This window comes from Buteo buteo, chromosome 1 (assembly GCF_964188355.1).
Source record: "Buteo buteo chromosome 1, bButBut1.hap1.1, whole genome shotgun sequence".
NCBI classification, from domain to species: Eukaryota; Metazoa; Chordata; class Aves; order Accipitriformes; family Accipitridae; genus Buteo; species Buteo buteo.
The window spans coordinates 29,666,924-29,685,467 of record NC_134171.1 but is presented as its reverse complement, the minus strand read 5'-3'; the positions used below and the strand labels follow the sequence as shown (position 1 = coordinate 29,685,467).

The 18,544-nt window shown below is 38.4% G+C and overlaps 1 protein-coding gene across 10 annotated transcripts in view; it reads left to right on the top strand.

Moving 5' to 3' along the window:
- FRYL (FRY like transcription coactivator) overlaps positions 1 to 18,544 on the top strand; it is a 176,641-nt gene that overhangs the window by 56,171 nt on the left and 101,926 nt on the right. For 8 of the 10 annotated variants that reach the window (XM_075025546.1, XM_075025516.1, XM_075025565.1 and 5 more), the window contains one exon: positions 17,096 to 17,295. In XM_075025546.1, coding sequence (XP_074881647.1) covers positions 17,176 to 17,295 — 120 coding nt within the window. In that variant the 5' untranslated portion in view covers positions 17,096 to 17,175. Of the gene's footprint in view, positions 1 to 12,087; positions 12,214 to 17,095; positions 17,296 to 18,544 lie in introns of those variants that run through there. The other 2 variants (XM_075025526.1, XM_075025536.1) reach the window with 1 other exon arrangement.

Below are 18,544 nucleotides of genomic sequence, written 5' to 3'. Positions count from 1 at the left end.
CCCTAACCCCCAACTGAGCGCCCTAGTCACTGCACAGCCCCACCACCGCCGGACTGCTTCCCTCCCCTCTGCTTCAGTCCCTCTCAAAAGTTGTTCAGTTGTTAATCTAATCTGTGTTTTATTACTGTAGAATGATTAACGAGGTAATGTTTTCTTAGGATGCATTACAGCTTTTGTCTGTGTAACTTTGATATACTGAGGAAGCTTGAGGTCCAAAGCCTTGACCAGAGAAGCTGAGATGTCCAGGGTTGAGTGGGAATAGTTGGGCAACACATAAAACCAGCTTTGATAATAGTATACCTGAGCAAGAATGAAGCAAGTATTGCTCCGTCTTCAAAATAATGCTACCAGTGTATTTATATATTGCAACTTGGGAGATGGTAGCATTGACTAGCTACCTGTGCTGATTCTGGCTGGTAACCTAAGTGACCTTATTTTTTTTTTTCTCCATGTAGCAGTAGGAAGGAGTGTTATAGATTATACAACCATTTTTTTGTGACATCCTCTTCTAGGAAATTTTACCTCTGTTCCTGAAGAGGGCTGGACGTTGGAAAACGTTTAAAGCAGAATCTTAATAGTTTCATATCTTTCTTCCAGTTTTACTCCTTCTTTTCTTCTTTTTGTATTTGTGGTGAACTGTGTAGTCTTCTAAATACCACCCAAATACTGCTCCTGTCGTTAATGGCCAAGCCATAGTTGGTGTCAGTGCATACAGTTAGATGCTTAGTTACTTCTCAAGCCTCAAAACCTTGTAGTATTTAAACAGTTCTGAATGTAGCTGTGATGCAGTAGTCCTGCCTCACAGGCTGCTTTCTTCAAAATATGGTTTTATGTGTAAACAGATTTTTATTCCTGTCCATCAGCATGGAAGACTTTAGAACAGATTTTACCATACTTCATTTTGTAGGCGAGCGTCTCTGTTACTCTGCTGATAGACTGTGGATATTTTCTGTGTCTTCCTTCAAAATATGAATCCTACTGTTTAATTTTTGTCAGAAAACAGTGTAGGAAATACTGTTGCAACATGGTATAAACCATGTAGCAGATGTAAATGTAAGAGTTTGTAAGAAGGAAAGGAGATGTTATTTCAAGTAAGAACTGAGGGGAAAAAAGGGTTTTCACTCACATTCTCAGTCTCTCAGGCCCCGGAGCATGTGTGTCCAAGAGGTCTGTCCAGCAGCCGGGCACCAGGGCAGGGGTGTTCAAGGTGTCTGTCCAGCAAAAAGGCACCACGATGCTTGTGTCCAGCTGTTCGGTCTGAAATCTGTGGCCATGGTATGGGAGGTAAGGATGCCAGGTGCCACATACTCCTCATGTCCCGGGTTCCTCTTCAGTTGCCAACAGATTTCGCGTATGTGTTTTTGGGGCTGAGAGGGATCAGTGTCTCCATCCTGTCCCACCTCTGTGAGTCATTGTGAGTCGCTGTGGTTCTTTGGCTCCAGATCCCGGTGTATTGTGAAACTGCAGGTAGATGTGCGGGGGGTCTCCATGACCTGCTCCACCCGAGTGCCGTTCATGCAGGCCATGGTGAGACCCCCACTTCCCCCAGTGCCTCCAACAGCCAGGCCTTCCCATTTGTACCAGTCTGAGCCCCTCAGTTACAGTTCTTCGCAATGCTTTTTAGATCTTATAAGAATGTATTGTGGAGAAAGGAAACCACTTTCTGAAGTAAATTAGAGTCAGATAAAAAGTTGGAATGAAAGTTGAGGAAGGTAGGAGAAAAAAGCTTTTTCTTTTTCCTTTGAGTTCTAATACATACAGCTCAAATCTTCTAAGTGACCAATTTAGCCACGTATTTTGGAGTTCCACGGACAAGCATATGATAACCTATTTTTACTTCAGATGTGACTAGTCTCCTCCCCTGCAACTGACAAAGAAGCTGTTAACTCTGAAAGCTCGGTGTGTTTATGGTGGCTAAGAATAATGCTGCATGGCACTTAGTATTGTCTTCTTACAGAAGTCCAGTTCAAGCACTGGCTATGTCTGCATGCTACGTGAGATTTTTTTCAGAATGTTTGTGCTGTGCCCTTGCACATTCTCTGAAGACTTAAAGCCCTGAAGGCTGTTGTCTGTTTTTCTAAGGAGTTGCACAACTGCAGATTCTTGCTAGTTTAGTTCACTTTTATTTGCAGTTGGCATAGATTAATTTCTTCAGAAGGTCTGATTAGAAATACAAGTGTCTCATGCTTACTTTTAAAAAAATATTGTTAACTAGGGCTTCATGTGAACTCAGCACTACCTTATGCTGTTAAAGACCTTAGAAGTGCTGAGGAGCCTCAAAATACAGTCCTTACACTAAGCACAGAAGTAAAATGAATTTGGAAAAGTGACCTAGTGAACAGTCCTGTATCTTTGTGCTGGTTTTGGCTGGGATAGAGTTAATTTTCTTCATAGTATGGGGCTATGTTGATAGAGCATGCGACTCTTAATCTCACTATCATGGGTTTGAGCTCCATGTTGGGTGCCAGAAAGGACTGTTGTGGTTTAACTCCAGCCGGCAACTAAGCACCATCCAGCTGCTCGCTCACTCCTCCCTGGTGGTATAGGGGAGGGATCAGAAGGGTAAAAGTGAGAAAATTCATGGGTTGAGACAGACGGTTTAATAAATAAAGCAAAAGCCACATGTGCAACCAAAGCAAAACAAGGAATTCATTCACTACTTCCCATCGGCAGACAGGTGTTCAGCCATCTCCAGGAAAGCAGGGCTCCATCACATGTAAACAGTAACTTGGGAAGACAAAACGCCATCGCTCCGAATGTCCCCCCCTTCCTTCTTCTTCCTCCAGCTTTATATGCTGAGCATGATGTCCTATGGTCTGGAATATCCCTTTGGTCAGTTGGGGTCAGCTGTCCTAGCTGTGTCCCCCCCAGCTTCCCGTGCACCCCCAGCCCACCCACTGGCGGGGCAGTGTGAGAAGCAGAAAAGGCCCTGATGCTGTGTAAGCACTGTGCAGCAACAACGAAAACATCCCTGCATCATTGACACTGTTTCCAGCACAAATCCAAAACATAGCCCCATACCAGCCACTCTGAAGAAAACCAACTCTATCCCAGCCAAAACCAGCACATTCTTCTAGATAGATATTTGCTAATTTTCATATTCACCAAACTTTTTTCTTCAAGAAAAAATGAAAATAGACATCCCAGACCATCACCAGCTCAGCAGTTGACATTGCTGTTTTTCTGTAGAGTTTGGTGAATGAAAGGACTTGGCTCAGAGGAGTACATTTGTTAAACAGAAAAATAGAGACAGCTACACCTAATTTAAAAACAGAGCATTTACAACATTGTAAGATATGTATGTGCCATCAGAAGGAAATTTATGCTCTAGTTGAAAAATAATCAACCTCTCCTATGTGCTAACTCTTTGGTTAGTTGCGCTGGGAGCTGAAACCCATCAAAGTTGAATTTACAGAAGGGCTGATCCCCTCAGTGCAGGGCAGAGAACTTTGTTTAGGGAATATGTTCAGATAGGATTTTTTTTTTTTTTTTTTTTTGACAAATTTAGGTAGTTACCTGGATGTGCAAAAAATTGTTTTTTGTTGTTTTGTTTTGACTCTTCAGCAAACTTATTGTAAGATTATACTTTTGAAAATGTTGATTTTGTTTGGGTTTCTTTTTTTGTTCCTCGGCATGTTTGTGTTAAACGTGACAGATTGAGTTAGTCTTCAGAGGTTTATTTCCCTTTTCAGCTCGTATGTTCATATGCAGGATTACTAGGCAAAACTGACAGAATCGGAGCATAGAACAGTTGTTCTTTCCTGAAATTGATACTTAATGTGTGAGACTTATTCTAACCCTGATTTATGTATGCTTAAGCATATTCCAATGCTCAAATTCATTTGTTTATTCTCTTTTTTTAATCCTTGTGTGTATATCAAACACTTTAATTTTCAAACCATACCTCAATATCAGAAATACTATTATAATATTTCTGTATACTTCACTAGGCAGTTACAAAGATGTGAAAATGCTCTGTAAATGGACCCAGTCTGGGCAAATGTAATGTTTTTGAGCTTTAACTTGTAGAAATATTTTTCATCTGAAATATTAATATGCTTATATGGAGCATATTAAAAGAAATTAATGTAGTTCCTTTACAGATTTTTTTCAAATAGTTTTTTTTTTAATGATGTATGATTTGAAGTTATTGGTTACTTTATAACTGATGCTCCACAGTCCTTTTCCAAAATAGCTTTTTACAGCAAAGCTGCCAGTATTCATTACTTTTTGCATTTATGCAGGAAAGGTATCAGTTTGACATTAATGAGGATAATTGAGGATAATGAACATAATGAGGATAATGAGGAAAAGTCTTTTCCTCTTTCTACTGGGAGCTGGAATTGCCCACTTCTCACAAGGAAAGAATAAGCAGGCAGTAAGAGGGGGGGTTTAAACAAACTACCTTGGGTTGTGCTCAGCGAGGGAACTTTTTGCAAAAGCTGTCTGGCTTCTGACACTATCTTTTTGGAAAGAATATAAAACAAATTTGTTGAGCATTTTGACATTGTTTTTTTTCTTTCAGTACAGTGCATCAATAGTTTTTTTTATAGCCTTAATTCTTCAAACTGAGGATATGGAGTTTTGTTTTTCCAGAGAATTGTGGATTAGGAAAGATGACAGAAGGTATTTAAGTTTCTTTTTCTGTTTGCTGGTTAACAAAGACATGTCTATGATCACTTTGACCTTGTCACTTGATGCATTTTTTTTGTGTGTGGTGTATATGTATCTGTTAATATATTGAAAGGAAACAAAACCTTATCATAGATGACACGTTTGCAGTGACAAGTGTTAGAATTAAGTTGCCTGGGCAGCCCATTTATCAGTGTGTTTGTATTCCTTTGATGCTATATCCTTGCCTTAGCTTTAGTTTTTTAGGTATTACTTCGTAAAACTTTAGATTTAGGGTTGAGTTTGTGGATTTCTTTCTCTTCACGCAATTAGCATACCAGAAAAATGAAGTCTTAATTCAGAGTAAAGTCGCTCTTAGCATTGCTGTAGAAACGTGTGCTTCCTTAACTTCTAGAACAGTGTATATGGTACAAACACTAGCAAATACAATTCTTTTTCCTACTCTTCTAGTCCCCAGGCCTGACTGCTATATCTTCCCACTGCTGCCTTTGCCTCCTGCCTGCTTTTTAATTTAACATCACTTAGCCAAGCATTGATATAATTTTATTGCCTTTGTTGGCTTATGCTTAAGATAGGATTCAGAGCATCAGTGTGTTTCCAGCCTGGTGCAGCCTTCAATTTGATAGCCCGGGAAGGAAAAACTGGATTTCTCTGTTAGCAGTAAATGTTCTGTTCTCTGCCCCGCTTCCTTCACTCCCGTGGGCTGAGCAGGGCACGCTGTCCATGCTAAGCAGAAAGGGCATGGGGGAGAAAGTGTGCATGCAAATTTACCCACAGACTTACCTGTCACTTGAGAAATTGACCGCTGTTCTGTGGCTCTCAAACTGCAGTCCATCAGCTGGGAGAGGGAATGGAGAGAAACCAAACTGCTCCTAGCAAGCTTAAATTTGCTCAACAGGAATCTGTATCCCCCTCGGAAACCTCCTCTTAAAAAACAAAACAAAACAAAAAAAACCAAACAAAAATGTCTGCTAATGGCAAAATACTGGAAAACATTGATATAGGTGATAGGATTATACATACCTGCTAGGCTTAAATGGTTACCTCATTTCTGGGTCCTTATTGGTGAAGTTTGGGTCAATGCTGTAGCCAGGCTGGGAATCCAGCAATGAGGCATGGGATGGTGTCAACATTTTTAGCTTTTATATCATCAGAGAAAGTTGTAACTGCTTGTGTTTAGAGAAAAAAATTGGTAGTGTGATTCATTGGAATTGGTGCCAGATAACTAGACATCTGAGCTCCTTCCAGCTGTCCTTCTGACTCCAGGAGTTAGAACTGAAGGAAAGATGTGTGGTGCTTTCACAAGTTCTGGCAATTACGTGAATGCACAGTACTATCTAAAAGCATGATAACCATGACTGGTATGGTGATGAGCCTGAGCTTATAGGTCCCCTTGAAAGCCAGGGAATACTACTAGCTCAGACTTAGTGGTGGCTTGGTTTACATTTACCTAAGGGCAAGTGGATCAGAAGAACTAACAGAGCAAGCCAAAGTTATGCTACTCTATCCTTGCTCTCCGTATTCAAAAGGAAGTTGACATCTTTTCTCCTATTGCAGTAATAATTTTAAATAAAAAATAAGCACCAGGTACTGCTCTTTAAAATTAGTAGTGTAAGCTTTTTTTTGCAATTTAATCATACTGGAATAGAATTGCTTCTGTGTTTGCACCGTTACTGAACGTATGATTTACAATGCTGTAGAAGGCCTAACATTGAGGTATAGGAAGTAAAGAAACAAGTTTAGGTTTTTTTGTGCTGATGTGTTTACTCTTTTGAGGGAATACAAAATTTGTAAATGAGTGAAACTTGGCAGTTATATATGCTCAGTTATTATAGTTCAGTGTTTTGAAGGAAACTGAGTTCAGAATACATACCTCTTACTTGACAACACAGCACTAGTACTTTGCTGCTGCTGTGCAAAGTATTTTGACAGTAGGATCATGTTAAGTCTTCACAATAAGTCTACTGGGAAAGAAGACAGTAGGTAACAGATGTGTGCTTGGGGTGGTATCTTTTCACTGAGAAGTTTGCAACTTGATTACAGAACTGTTTTCCAGCAGAAATTCATCTATTAAGTCTTAGGTTGCTTTATTATATGTGCGGCTTTAAATTGAATTGAAAGCTACAGTTGTATAAAACTTCAGGACAGTAAAAGCATTTCTGAAAATTACCATTGGGAATCTAACTTACACCTCTGAACCTTTACAGTCCTGCCATTATCCTACTTCCATATGTGGTGGGTTGTGTTATAGACCATGGACAAATGAAAGAGACTTTTCCTTTACATTCTTTTAAGCTGATCTTGCATGAGAACAGCCTTCTGACGTTGAAGCAAAGCATGTTAAATATATTAGCAATTTAGAAATATCCTATTAAATAAATTTTATGTCTCTCTAAGTGGAGGTTTCTGTGAAATTCAAAATATGATTTTTAATTAAAATGGTTTATCTGAAGGGGTTTCTATTCTGGCAGTTCTTCTAGAGAAGGTATTACATAAACTACGTTTTTAATGGTCTGACACTTTAATGGTCAGGATTTCCTGATGGCATGCCATAATCAAGAATGACTGGGCAGGACTTGAGACAATTGAGTTCAAACCGATTTCCTCTTCCTCCTCCAATTTTTATGCTTTATCACATTGTTTTCCAGTGTGTACGGTTTGGTCTTTTGGCATCTTGTGCTATCAAAATTATTTTTTAATTTCTTCTTTTTTTTTTTCCTGTCTGATAATAGTCTACATGCATGGTCTACCATAGAAGGCTCTGTAAAGTGATTCACAAGTTGTACTCCTTGCATATGCTCATAGCAATTTCAGCCAGTATTTCCCATCTATGTCCTAGCTGTTATGTTGTTAAGGATTTTTTAAAGTGTAAATATGTAAAATTGGTCTTACATACATCTTAGTGATTTTTTTGAAATTTAATTTTAAATTTCTTGTTTGTAAAGGTAGTTACTTGCACCACAGATGGGACATTCTGCCCTGCCATCCCATACTAACCGACTTAGAATTACATAGCATGAGAGATCAGGTGAGCTTCAGCAAATATCTTTGAGACTGTAGCTCGTAGCAGCTTTTGCTGCTCTTGAGTCCGACATTCTCTGTGGACAGAATGAGCCCAGCAACGACTAACAGTCTGTTTCTGACTGGCTGCCCTGGATGTCCTTACACTGTCCTGAATGTCAGATCTGACCTCTTTTTCAACCATTAAATTTCTTAATAAAAGTATGTGTGTTTTCTACCTTCCGTAGATATAAAATACCCACCCGTCTGATTTAGGTGATTACATGTGATATACGTGGCTGTTGTTCATCCTGTTCAGTCACAATTCTGTAGGGAATCAGGCTCTCTGCATACAGTATAAGGATAATGTGTTACTCTGCTAACAATTTTTAAAGATTGCTGTGGGGGTTTGTTTGGGGGGGGGGGGTGGACCCAAAAGAAAGCTTTGCTCAGGGATAAACACTTAAATTGGTATTTTGCAATTCAGTAGTCGTGCTGCTTTCCACACATGAGAGAGCTTTAGAAAGAAGGTTTTGTGGGGTTGCTACTTCTCACCTATGTATAAAGGTAAGAGGAATGACTAGCATAGTCCTTGTTTAAGAAGTGGCAAAGCCAGTAGGATTTACCTGGGGAAATGCATAGCCCAGTTTCTCTCTTCTCATGTATCTAAGTTCAGGCAAAAGAAGTATTCTAAAAATAATCTTCCTGATTTTATATCTGTAGTGTATTTTGTCTTTCTGCCTGTTCTAGAGTTTCAGTGAAGAAGTAATATACCTATTTTATTTTGAGGCTTCTCAAAGTAAAGTAGGGAAGAGACTGCAAGATATAAAGGTCCTGTACAGAGACTGGAATATTTGCTGGTTAGAATTTGATCAGCCGTTAAAGCAGCTAGGCAAGAAGAATTTCTTGTTCTCTTCACAATACTTCCTCAAGGAGTGTCTGAATATTAGTACGAAAAAGGGGGAAAAGTGCTATGTGGCAGACAATACAGCAAAAAGTCTTCAGAAGATTTTGGTGATGGGTTGTTTAGAAGGGGGAGAGAGACCTTTCAAGGACTTGTCTGTGTTTGACACACAGGGGACTGACTTCATACATCTCAGACCATGTTTGTTCATAGGTGTGGAAAAGATGGAGGAGAAATTTTCTTCTAAACTTAAGTTGATGATTTTTTTAATTATTTTTTTTTAAATAACAAAAAACATCACTTTTAAGTTTGAAGCAATACTACCAAAACATATTTCTCTTTTGGTTTCTCTCTTGCAGGAGACTGGTTAGATTTCTAGAAAGCATTATGCTAAATGAAAATCTAAAAATTACAGTTTATCAATGCATTTCTCAGAGATATTAACAGCAGTGGGGAAAAACACTGCTGAATCTTTGGAAAGACAAAACTACCTAGTTATAAGGCAGAACTTCAAGTTTGAAGATCATCAGTAGCAGCAAGACTGTATCTGCTAAGGGATTGTAATCTGGCCCAGATACCTAGAAAACTAGATATTGCCAGATTAAGATTTTATGCCTTAGAATTTCTGCTGTGTCTCTGTGTTGGCCTGAAGTAATGTTTCTGTTACCGTTTACTAGCAGAGGAGTCTGCATTTTGGGGAAAGCTAAGATTAAATTTCTTGCCTGTGGTTTCAGAGGCTTTGAAAGCAGAAAACAAGCTTCATGTGAGTACCTGTAACTAGACAAATTGGGCAGCTGCTGTCCCAGTTGAGTCAACTTCCCATAAAGAAAGGATGTTCATGTTTGTTGGGTGTAGAAAAATTATTTGTATGATAAAGCTTCAGAAGATTTCTGTGAGGTTTTTGTTCTGTGTTTTTTTGAGTCCAAATGAAAGCTCAGCTGTCATAATACCAGTTCCCACAATACACTCAGAAAACTTTACTTTCCTTTCTGTATTCCCTCCCAGGGCCATGTGCTTAATTAGGTACTTGTTGAAATAAACTTATCTTCTGTTTATTGATGCAGTATTCATTTATGTTTCTTTGTTCCAGAGCTTGGCTAGAATGTAATATTAACATATCTGAAGGTCCTTGGATAAATTGTCATTAGGGAAGTGTTTCTACTGCAGAAGTAAAATGTAAGTTCCGATTTAGACATGGAGGGGAAGTTATCAATACACGTATAACTTCCTCTCACTGAAAGGATTGACTTGGCTTTACAAACATTACACTGAACCATACCACTGAACTAAGTCCGTTCTAAGCCTGTTTTTACTTCACAGGTGGGTAATCCATTCATCTTATTAACACGTGATGTTTCATAAATGCATGACAGAAGTACCAGCTACTACTGCTGGTTATTTAATTATTTTCATCTAATTCACGTAAAATCAGTGAAAGACTGAGGTGAATAAGAATTTGCAATCTGGGCTTTTAGTCCATGTGGCTTGTTAATGAGATAATGGTTCTTCTTTGCCTGTTCATGTAGTGTAATTAGACATGTGGAGCCACGATCTTTGTTAAGCATTTTCCAGAGATAATTCACTGTATACTGCCAACGCAGAGAAGAGAGAATGCCATACCTCGTGTCACTGGATGAATTAGTTGTGTAGTCTGTATTGAAAATAATAGGATGTTTGTTCATCAGGAACTATGTATCTAGACTAAGATATGAGAAATATGGGAGAAAGAGCAGATTTATTTTTTTTCCTTAGTCATGTATATTCTAATGTATTGGGACTGATTTCAGTTTCAACAACTGTGTTTATATTTGTGGTGTTACCAATCAGTAGGTGTATATTATGTAAAGCAAAGGCATATCTAGATAACACAATCTATGAAAATTTGTGCGGTCAGTGGCCCTTAATAGATATATACTGGCAACAACTGTGGATTTTATTCATATTTTAGGTTACCTTGTAAAGTGATATGACCATGGTGTCAGGAGGCTGCTATGCCTCTCCCTTCACTTTCAGGTTTTCATACCAGTATCAGGAATAATATTTTATTAGGTACTTTTTTTTAAAATGCATGCTAAGAATGCCTCAAAAATGTCATCTAGCAGAAACTCAATATATTATTAGCCCATCTAAGCACATTACTGAGAATAATATACATCACTGAAAAAATTGGAATAGCATTTATATATAACTGGAAGTGGTTAAAATAAGTATATATTTTACAAGTTTGCAATTTCTTCTTTTTTATTGTAAGCTATTAGCACAGTCTTAAATGAGTAACATTTTGCTGGTGAGTGAGTGTTAATGAAAGAAATGGAAAAACCTGGATAAATGCAGTATAATGCAGAAGTATCCACCATTTCTGCAAAGGCTGCTGACTCCAGCACTTGTGTGATGCTGGGGAACCAAGGAACCAGCCAGAGCTGCGTGTGCAGCAGTGCTGGCTGTGCATGAAATCAGCTGGGATTCAGTACAGCTAGAGCTAGTAAGGCAGTAATAAATCCAGCTTACGGACAGGCTCCATGCACTATCACTAGTGGTGCATAGTTTGGACAAGAACCGGTGAAGTAGATATGGCTGGTCTACTCTGCTGTCACATGCTTTGGCAACCCAGGTAAACTGGCTGGGTAAATGAATAGCAACTGCATCCTCCCATCGCTAGTCTGGAAGCAAATCCAAGAGATTTAAGTGAAGAATGGCTCTTCCTTTATATTTGTCTGTAGACTGGAGGTCAAGATTTGGAATGTGCATCTGTTACTAGAGCAGCGTATGTTGAACTTTATCTTCATAAAGGTGTTCACCATTTCTCTCATTCAAATCATGAGTTTTTTTCACTGATAAGAGTAAGGAGACTTTAGAAACCTGATGGTCTACAGGAGTTGTAGAATTGTGAAATAATGATAAGGTTATTGAAGAAGTTGTCTGCTCTAGAAAACAGACTGCTGGTCTGGGATACAGGAAACCTAGGTTTAACTGTTTGGCCCTGCTCATAATTTGTTGGGGTGATACTGGATAGGTTGCCATCTCTTTTGAGCATTGACATCCTTATTAGGCAAAAAATAATTAATCTGGTAAAATAACTGAACATCTGTTGCTACGAAGCACTGTAACAATTGTTACAGATCTATTTCCATGTACGTTAATATCACTTCTGTGAGGTAGGATGAAATGTTCCAGATGTTTATCAGAGTAGAAAACAAAAAGCTTAATTAAAACTCCTTTAAGTAACCACGCAGATAATATTTTCAATCTTTGGGAGTTTTCATATTGTCAGTTGGACATGCAAACCCTATTCTGCAACAAGTATCACAGAAAACTTAAAGTACCTATGGTATTATGTGTGCTGCAAAAATAATAATAAAACACTTAATCATTAAATGTAAGCATGTGTAAAATGATTTACTACCTTAGCAATGAATTTAAAAATAGCAACCAAGAAAATGATCTACTTGATGAAAACTATGGAGGCTGTCTCAAAAGTGTGTTAAGTACCCTTATTTTATAGTTGGACACCTTATTTAAAAAACATAAAATAATTCTAGATGTATTTTCAGATATCTCGAAAGAAGGGAGATACCTGATGGAAGTTTTGCTTCAGTCTGACCATTCCAACTTCCTGAGAAACAGCTGCAACTGAAAGCAAATTTCCGTTAAAGGAAAAGACATGAAAAACTTAGAAGGTACTATTTAAAGCACATATGAAGTGTCAACACTTGGCTAAGTGTAAAGTAGTACCAAAAAAAGTATACAAAAGCTAAAAAGCTAACAATCATCATTTCATATTAGCCATGAATTAAAATGCACTCATTGACTGTCACAGGCTGGGGTGTGTTTGTTACCTTTTGGTACCTGCTTTGTATGTTTGAATCCTGAATAATCTCATTGGTAAATAGGACACTACTGATATCCTCAAATACTTGATGCATTTGGGCTATACAGAGAGAAGCAGGATGATAATACTAGCATTCTTTAATATCAACTTGGGTATTAAGTAACCTTTCCTAGTTCTGGACACTTGTGTTTTAACATGAAACAACTTTGTCTCTCATTTAGCATACATCAGGGCATGTTGCCTTTTGACCTAGGAGTATGTTGTCTGTCTAATTATCCTTTGTATTGTTTTACTGTTCCTTGAAACTATCCAAACAATTTGGTGTGTCCCTAGCAACCAAACAATACTGTTTAACAGAGATTTCCTATGGCACTTGCTCCCAGATTTCCCACGTAGCGCTAGCTTGCATCAGAGCAAACAAACAGGATATTGTTTCAAGTGAATAACATTCAGTGTTTTCAAGCGATTTATGAAAGTAGTTTTTTGTTTTTGAACTGTTGCGAGTGGTATGATTTTTGGTTCCAGATTTCATCTGAACTTCTGTAGAATGGTCCATGTTTTGAAGATTCAGAACAATGTTTGAAACTTAAAATTTCTCTGGCAGCTAAGACCAGAGAGTGGCTTATGCTTTGATGGCAACAAATAGCAGAAAGAAATTATTTAATCCTGTCCTGTAATAATTTTTTTTTTCCATTAAACATGCTATTTAAAATCCACATAGACCTTTCCTACCGTGTTATCGATTGCAAGTTCATGAGTAAATGAATCCCACTGAACATAATTATACCAGATAATAATGTTGTTTGACCTAGTTAAGGAAACTGATAATAGATTTTGGCTTTTCTTTAAGGAACTTATTAAACACAGTCAAGCTCCCTCCCCTTTTTCCCCTCCTATGTGGTTTTTTTTCTGTGTGTGTTTAACTAACTTACTATTTTTACATAGCAGATAAAGCCATGAACATTGTCATATGCAAGGCAGGAGTCATTAATGTGAACCATTAATGGTGTCATGAATTAGAGTCCTCAGCAAGTTCACAGATGAAAGTAAATCCTAGTCATTTATTCTGCCTTTTGAATACACTGGCATTTCAGCAAAACTAAAATATTTGTAATCCTCTCATGGCAGCATTTGTAATTGCTTCAGTCTGACATTTTCCCCTTGATTTTTCAGGGAGGTTTATTACCAAGTGAACAGTTTATGCATGTGAACACGGAGATTAGTAACACGTACAACTGTAGAATAGCCTTAACTCTGCTTTGCTGCTGGAAGAGTAAAAAGGCAAGTGCTGTCCCTGCATTGACTCCCCCTTTTGTGCTGGTGCAACTGTATGTGCAGTCATGTGGTGAGCAAATTGGACAACTGATTGTGTCAAAATTAACCCGGGGAAAAAAAAATTACGTATGCTGCTTTTCCAGTTCAGTTCTTTGCACAACTGCACACTTGTGTTTGCTTGCACAGGAGGAGGATGGTGCAGGAAAGGAGATAGCTGGCTGGGGGGGATTGCATCCTCTGACAATACTGCAGTTTACGCCATCTGAAGGGGGCTGTGTGAAACTATAGCGAAGGAGTGGGGTCCGTGGCATTGCAGGCTGATGTAAGGCTGTCCTGGCACCACATTTCCCTGGCTTCATGGTCGTGCCCTCTGCCTTGCACTGAAATTTCTGCAACACTTCTGGGAGCTGGTCTGGTTGTAGGCCAGTTGCTTCTTTTTTTCTTGTCAGGGTTAGGTTTTTGTCCAGTTTACCCATTTTGCTACCGAGTTTACCTTCAGTTGTCATGTCTGGTGGGAGGATTTGCCTGAAGTATGCCTGGGTTTAGTCAGTCTGAACAGCCTTGGTGTTTCATCCTTAGTGAGAAAAGCTGTTTTGTAGCTTTGAAAATTAACATGCTAAGATGGTCTCTTACCGAGGATTAGTTTACTAATGCAAAGAAAGTAAAGATAGTACTTTGAAGATTATCAGCTTTCAATGTTTTCCCAATTCTTAAATGACAGGGGCTTTTTAAAGTGATCTTTTGGAAACTAGAGACAGAAATGTATTATGTAAACACACTATTAAGACTTGTCTACATAAAGCAAATTTAGGCTAAGGAGCATGTTAGTCCTTCTCGGTTTCTCTATAGAGTGACAAGAGCTGGTTGAGTACCAGCTTCTCATTGTTCAGGCGTGTGGACTGGACCGGAGCTGTGGCATGTTCCCTTAAGTCCCCCGTCCTGATAATGTGGGGATTGTGGCATACTCCAGTAGGTGAGTATGGAAGGAGCCAAAGCAGCTGCTTTGCTAAATTTCTTGTGACCAGACACAGCTAGTGATGTTCAAAAAAGGAGATTTAAACTTCTCTCATTTCTTTACAGTCCGTTCACACTTCAGTGTGTGATTTAAAATAATAGAGACCAATTTGTCTGTTGAGTAGAACAAAGCTTTAGCTTTCTTAGAATCTCTCATGTTTAGGTGTTTCTGTTTGTTACCTGGCATGGCGTGGAAGTATATATTCCACCTTTGCACCTCTTCTCTCTTCAAACCTCTATGCTCTCGTTCTTGACACATAACGCATCTCTCTTGTTTCCTGGGCTGCCTTTGGAAGCACTGGGGTTAAAGAATGACAAGAGCATGGATGCTGGAGAATGTGGATATTGTAAAGAAATGAAATATTTTTTAAAGCGCCTGACACATTTATGCTTCTGTACTGAGGGACAAGACAATCGTCAGATATGGGACAAGAAAGAATTTTTCTTTAAAGGCAGATGTTTTGAGTTGTCATCTTTCTTTTGCAGCATGCACTTCATTCTGTTTCTTAATGCCTTTGTGTACTTTTATGTAGTGAACTTCCACCATAGGGATCTAGAACACGTCAGTGTCTTTGATCTCCCATTGCCTGCAGTGTGTGGCATACGCTCTTCTATGTCTTTTAGGACCTCTGTTACTGAGATCAAAGTGCTAGATCAAAGTGTTGGAGGATGTTCAGAAATGCTTTATGGCATGTGGTGTGTGTGCATGTCGTTCTGGTGTTGCCCTGGCTGCTGGGAACTCAGCTCTGTGACCTTGGCAAGTCATTCCAGCCTTGAAGATGGCATACTGCAATTTATGTACAGGAAAAAATACGCATTACTCCAACTAAACAGGAAGTTTGTACAAAAACTTAGGGGAAAAAACACAGGTTGTATGTAGTACTCGCAACATTATGCAAGGTAACCTTCCTTTTTCAATAGAGGCTAATGTAGCTGTGACCATTCTGATTTCACTCCTGCTGAATTGCTCACTTCACTAATACGTTTGAGAAATGATTACTTTCAGTGGATGTTGAGGAAGTCTGTGTTACATAAAATATAACTTTCTGAACTGATAGAAGAAATTATGAATGGCTGAGACTCAAACTTGGGAAGAAGTGAAGTACCAAAGGTTTGGTCTCCATGGCAACCAGTATTTTCATGAATGAGTTGAACATTGAAAAAATGTTTGAGTAAAAGTTGTGGATAATATTTGGCTAATAGGAATTGCACATATACAAGTTGAAAACACACAAAAATTTTGCAAGTTCATCAAAATTGGCCAAGTGTATCTCCTCACATTTTAATTGCAAAAAGCCTTAAAGAAGCTTACCTGAACAAATCACGATATGTAATACAATAAAATGGACTGAGACTAGGGTCTCTATATAGCTACCTTAGGAAAATAAGGTAAGAATTCTTCATATGAATTCCTAATAGTAATAAAAAAAAATGTCTGCAGTCATGGAATATGCTTGAGAAATATCAGACCTTTCTGGGTAGATTTGGGGCATCATTGGACATGTCAATAGTGACTTTGATTTATAGTGTGCAAAACAAGAATTGTAATTATTTACTCTAATTGTTATGTGTATGTTAAATTCATGTGTGAGTGCATTCTGATACCTGATTTTTGGTACTGCAGTTCACATTGGGTGGCAACTGTGATAATAAAGAAAAGTTTTTCAGTGCTTAGAGAGAAAAATAAAATTAAAGGTGGATAAATATATGTAAACTTAGTATATGACAATTTCAGTAAAAAGGTGAAAGTACTAATCCTTAGAGAGGGAGACTAATATATCCAATGTTATTTATATTGATCGATTAATTAATATTTCTCCTAAGGAGCAAGTCTTTTAGATTTGTGACTAGAGAATGAAGATGAAGAGTTAGCATGACATGTCTCGAAAGGGTTTGCGTTCTTGTTAGGAAAATCAGCGTACTGACAAAAAGTGCCAAGAGGGGCCAAGGAAATATTTCTCTTGAAGATATTTGGATACCAAGTAGAAACTTGAACTTCATGGCCAATTTATAAAAGTTGAATCAAGCTGATGCCTCTCACAATATAGGGAGATAACCCTTTACATTGGACCTTTTGATTTTTTTAGTCATACTTGAACTGAAGATATCAGATATTACCAGCTGTAATCTTTATCATGATCATCATACAGTTGTATTCAGAATGGGGTGGTTCGCACAGCATAGGACAGTTATGCATTTTAGCAATGACAAAAATGAGTTACACTGTAAACCTGTATGCAACTTCGAGTAGAATTTCCCACCTAATTTAAAAAAAAAAATATTCTTGTTGGATGTTATAGCTAGTTATTTCCTCCTTCTGGTTTACAGAATTTACCATGTGAGTACATCCCTGTGGTGGATGGGTAAGTAAAGAAGTGACGGGCACTGTGTTTAGAAGCTCTGCTTTATAGCTCTTTATTTTTCTTTTTTTTTTTCTCTAGCCTCCACGCCACACAGCAGAGTAAATAAACGCAGAGTTTCTCCAAGTGTTGTTTCCACCTGGGAAAAGAGAGGCATCATCATGTCTAACATTACTATTGATCCAGATGTCAAACCTGGCGAGTACGTCATCAAAAGCCTCTTTGCTGAATTTGCTGTTCAAGCTGAAAAGAAAATTGAAGTTGTAATGGCTGAACCTTTGGTGAGTCCTTTTTTTCATAGTATCCCTTGAAATCATCCTGCTTTTTTTTAAAAATGGGCTGATTTATCGTATGTGTGGTTACTGAAAAAAAAATCCTCCAGATATTGTTGAGTTTTCAAAGGCAGTATTTCAAGAATAAATAGGCTTCTGCAAACAGGGTTGCTACCTGGATTAAGTTTTATTCACTTCCTTCAAAACTGTTACGTAGTGGTTACTGGAAACAAGACCTCTTAGTAGTCATAAGTTCTGTAAAGATACAAAAGGAAATAGCGACAACAAAAAATGTTCCTTCATTAACACTGCGAAGTGTGTTTCCTGTTGATGTTTCTTTGAAATAATACTGTGACAATATACTTTCAAGAAAAGATACATCTGGTTTGTTTTCCAAAGTAATAACGCGAACACCTGGAAGAATAAAGTAGCCAAGCATATATTGCAGATGAGGCAAAATGGAAAATTCTGTTGATGATCCAGAACACATGATCTTGAAGTAAAAGGATTTTTTTTTTTTTTTTAAACTTGGAAATTTCTGGGGGAAAAAAAGTTTGTTTTTTTTAACTTGGAAATTTGCTGAGCAGGTGGGATGCTGCAGCTCACAGAGGGCTGGCTCACACAAGGCCTCTGCAACTGCTGTTTGCAGAAGTGTTCATGTGCAGAAGTGCACATGTGAGCACTCGAGCCCCAGTTTCAAAACTTTAGTAGGAAAAAATGTTATTAAGCAGCAGTCTAAAAGAACACAAAAATGTGGCTAAACATCTTTTGTGGTGTCACTGATGGAATCATCTTCAACTAAAACCATTAGATCAAAGGCTGAAGAAAAGGAAACATTTCTTTATACACACCTGCTTAGGTATACATTATATATACGTGTGTGTTTGTGTGTATACCAGGCAAGCCTACAACTTAAACATAACTTGTCTGTTTCCTTACAGACATCCAAGAGTCAGGTGTTTGGGAGGGTTTGATAAGAAAGCACAGAAACTTTGTAGGAAAAGGGGCACGCAAATGGTGAAGGGTAGGTAGCTAAGAAATGAGAGGAGAGCTCTAGGGGTGGTGATGCTGTGGGTGGAAAGGCAGACAGCTCTGCTCAGGCAGTCTGCGTGCCTACTGCTGCGAATGCCGCTCCCTCGGCCCCTAAACGTGCGGGGAGGGTAGTGCTTGGCCAGAATGACATGGACTGGCTGTAATTCAGGTGAGCTGAAGAGGGCTCTTCCTTAGACACAGCTAGTTTGGGGTTAAAGCTCCTAAC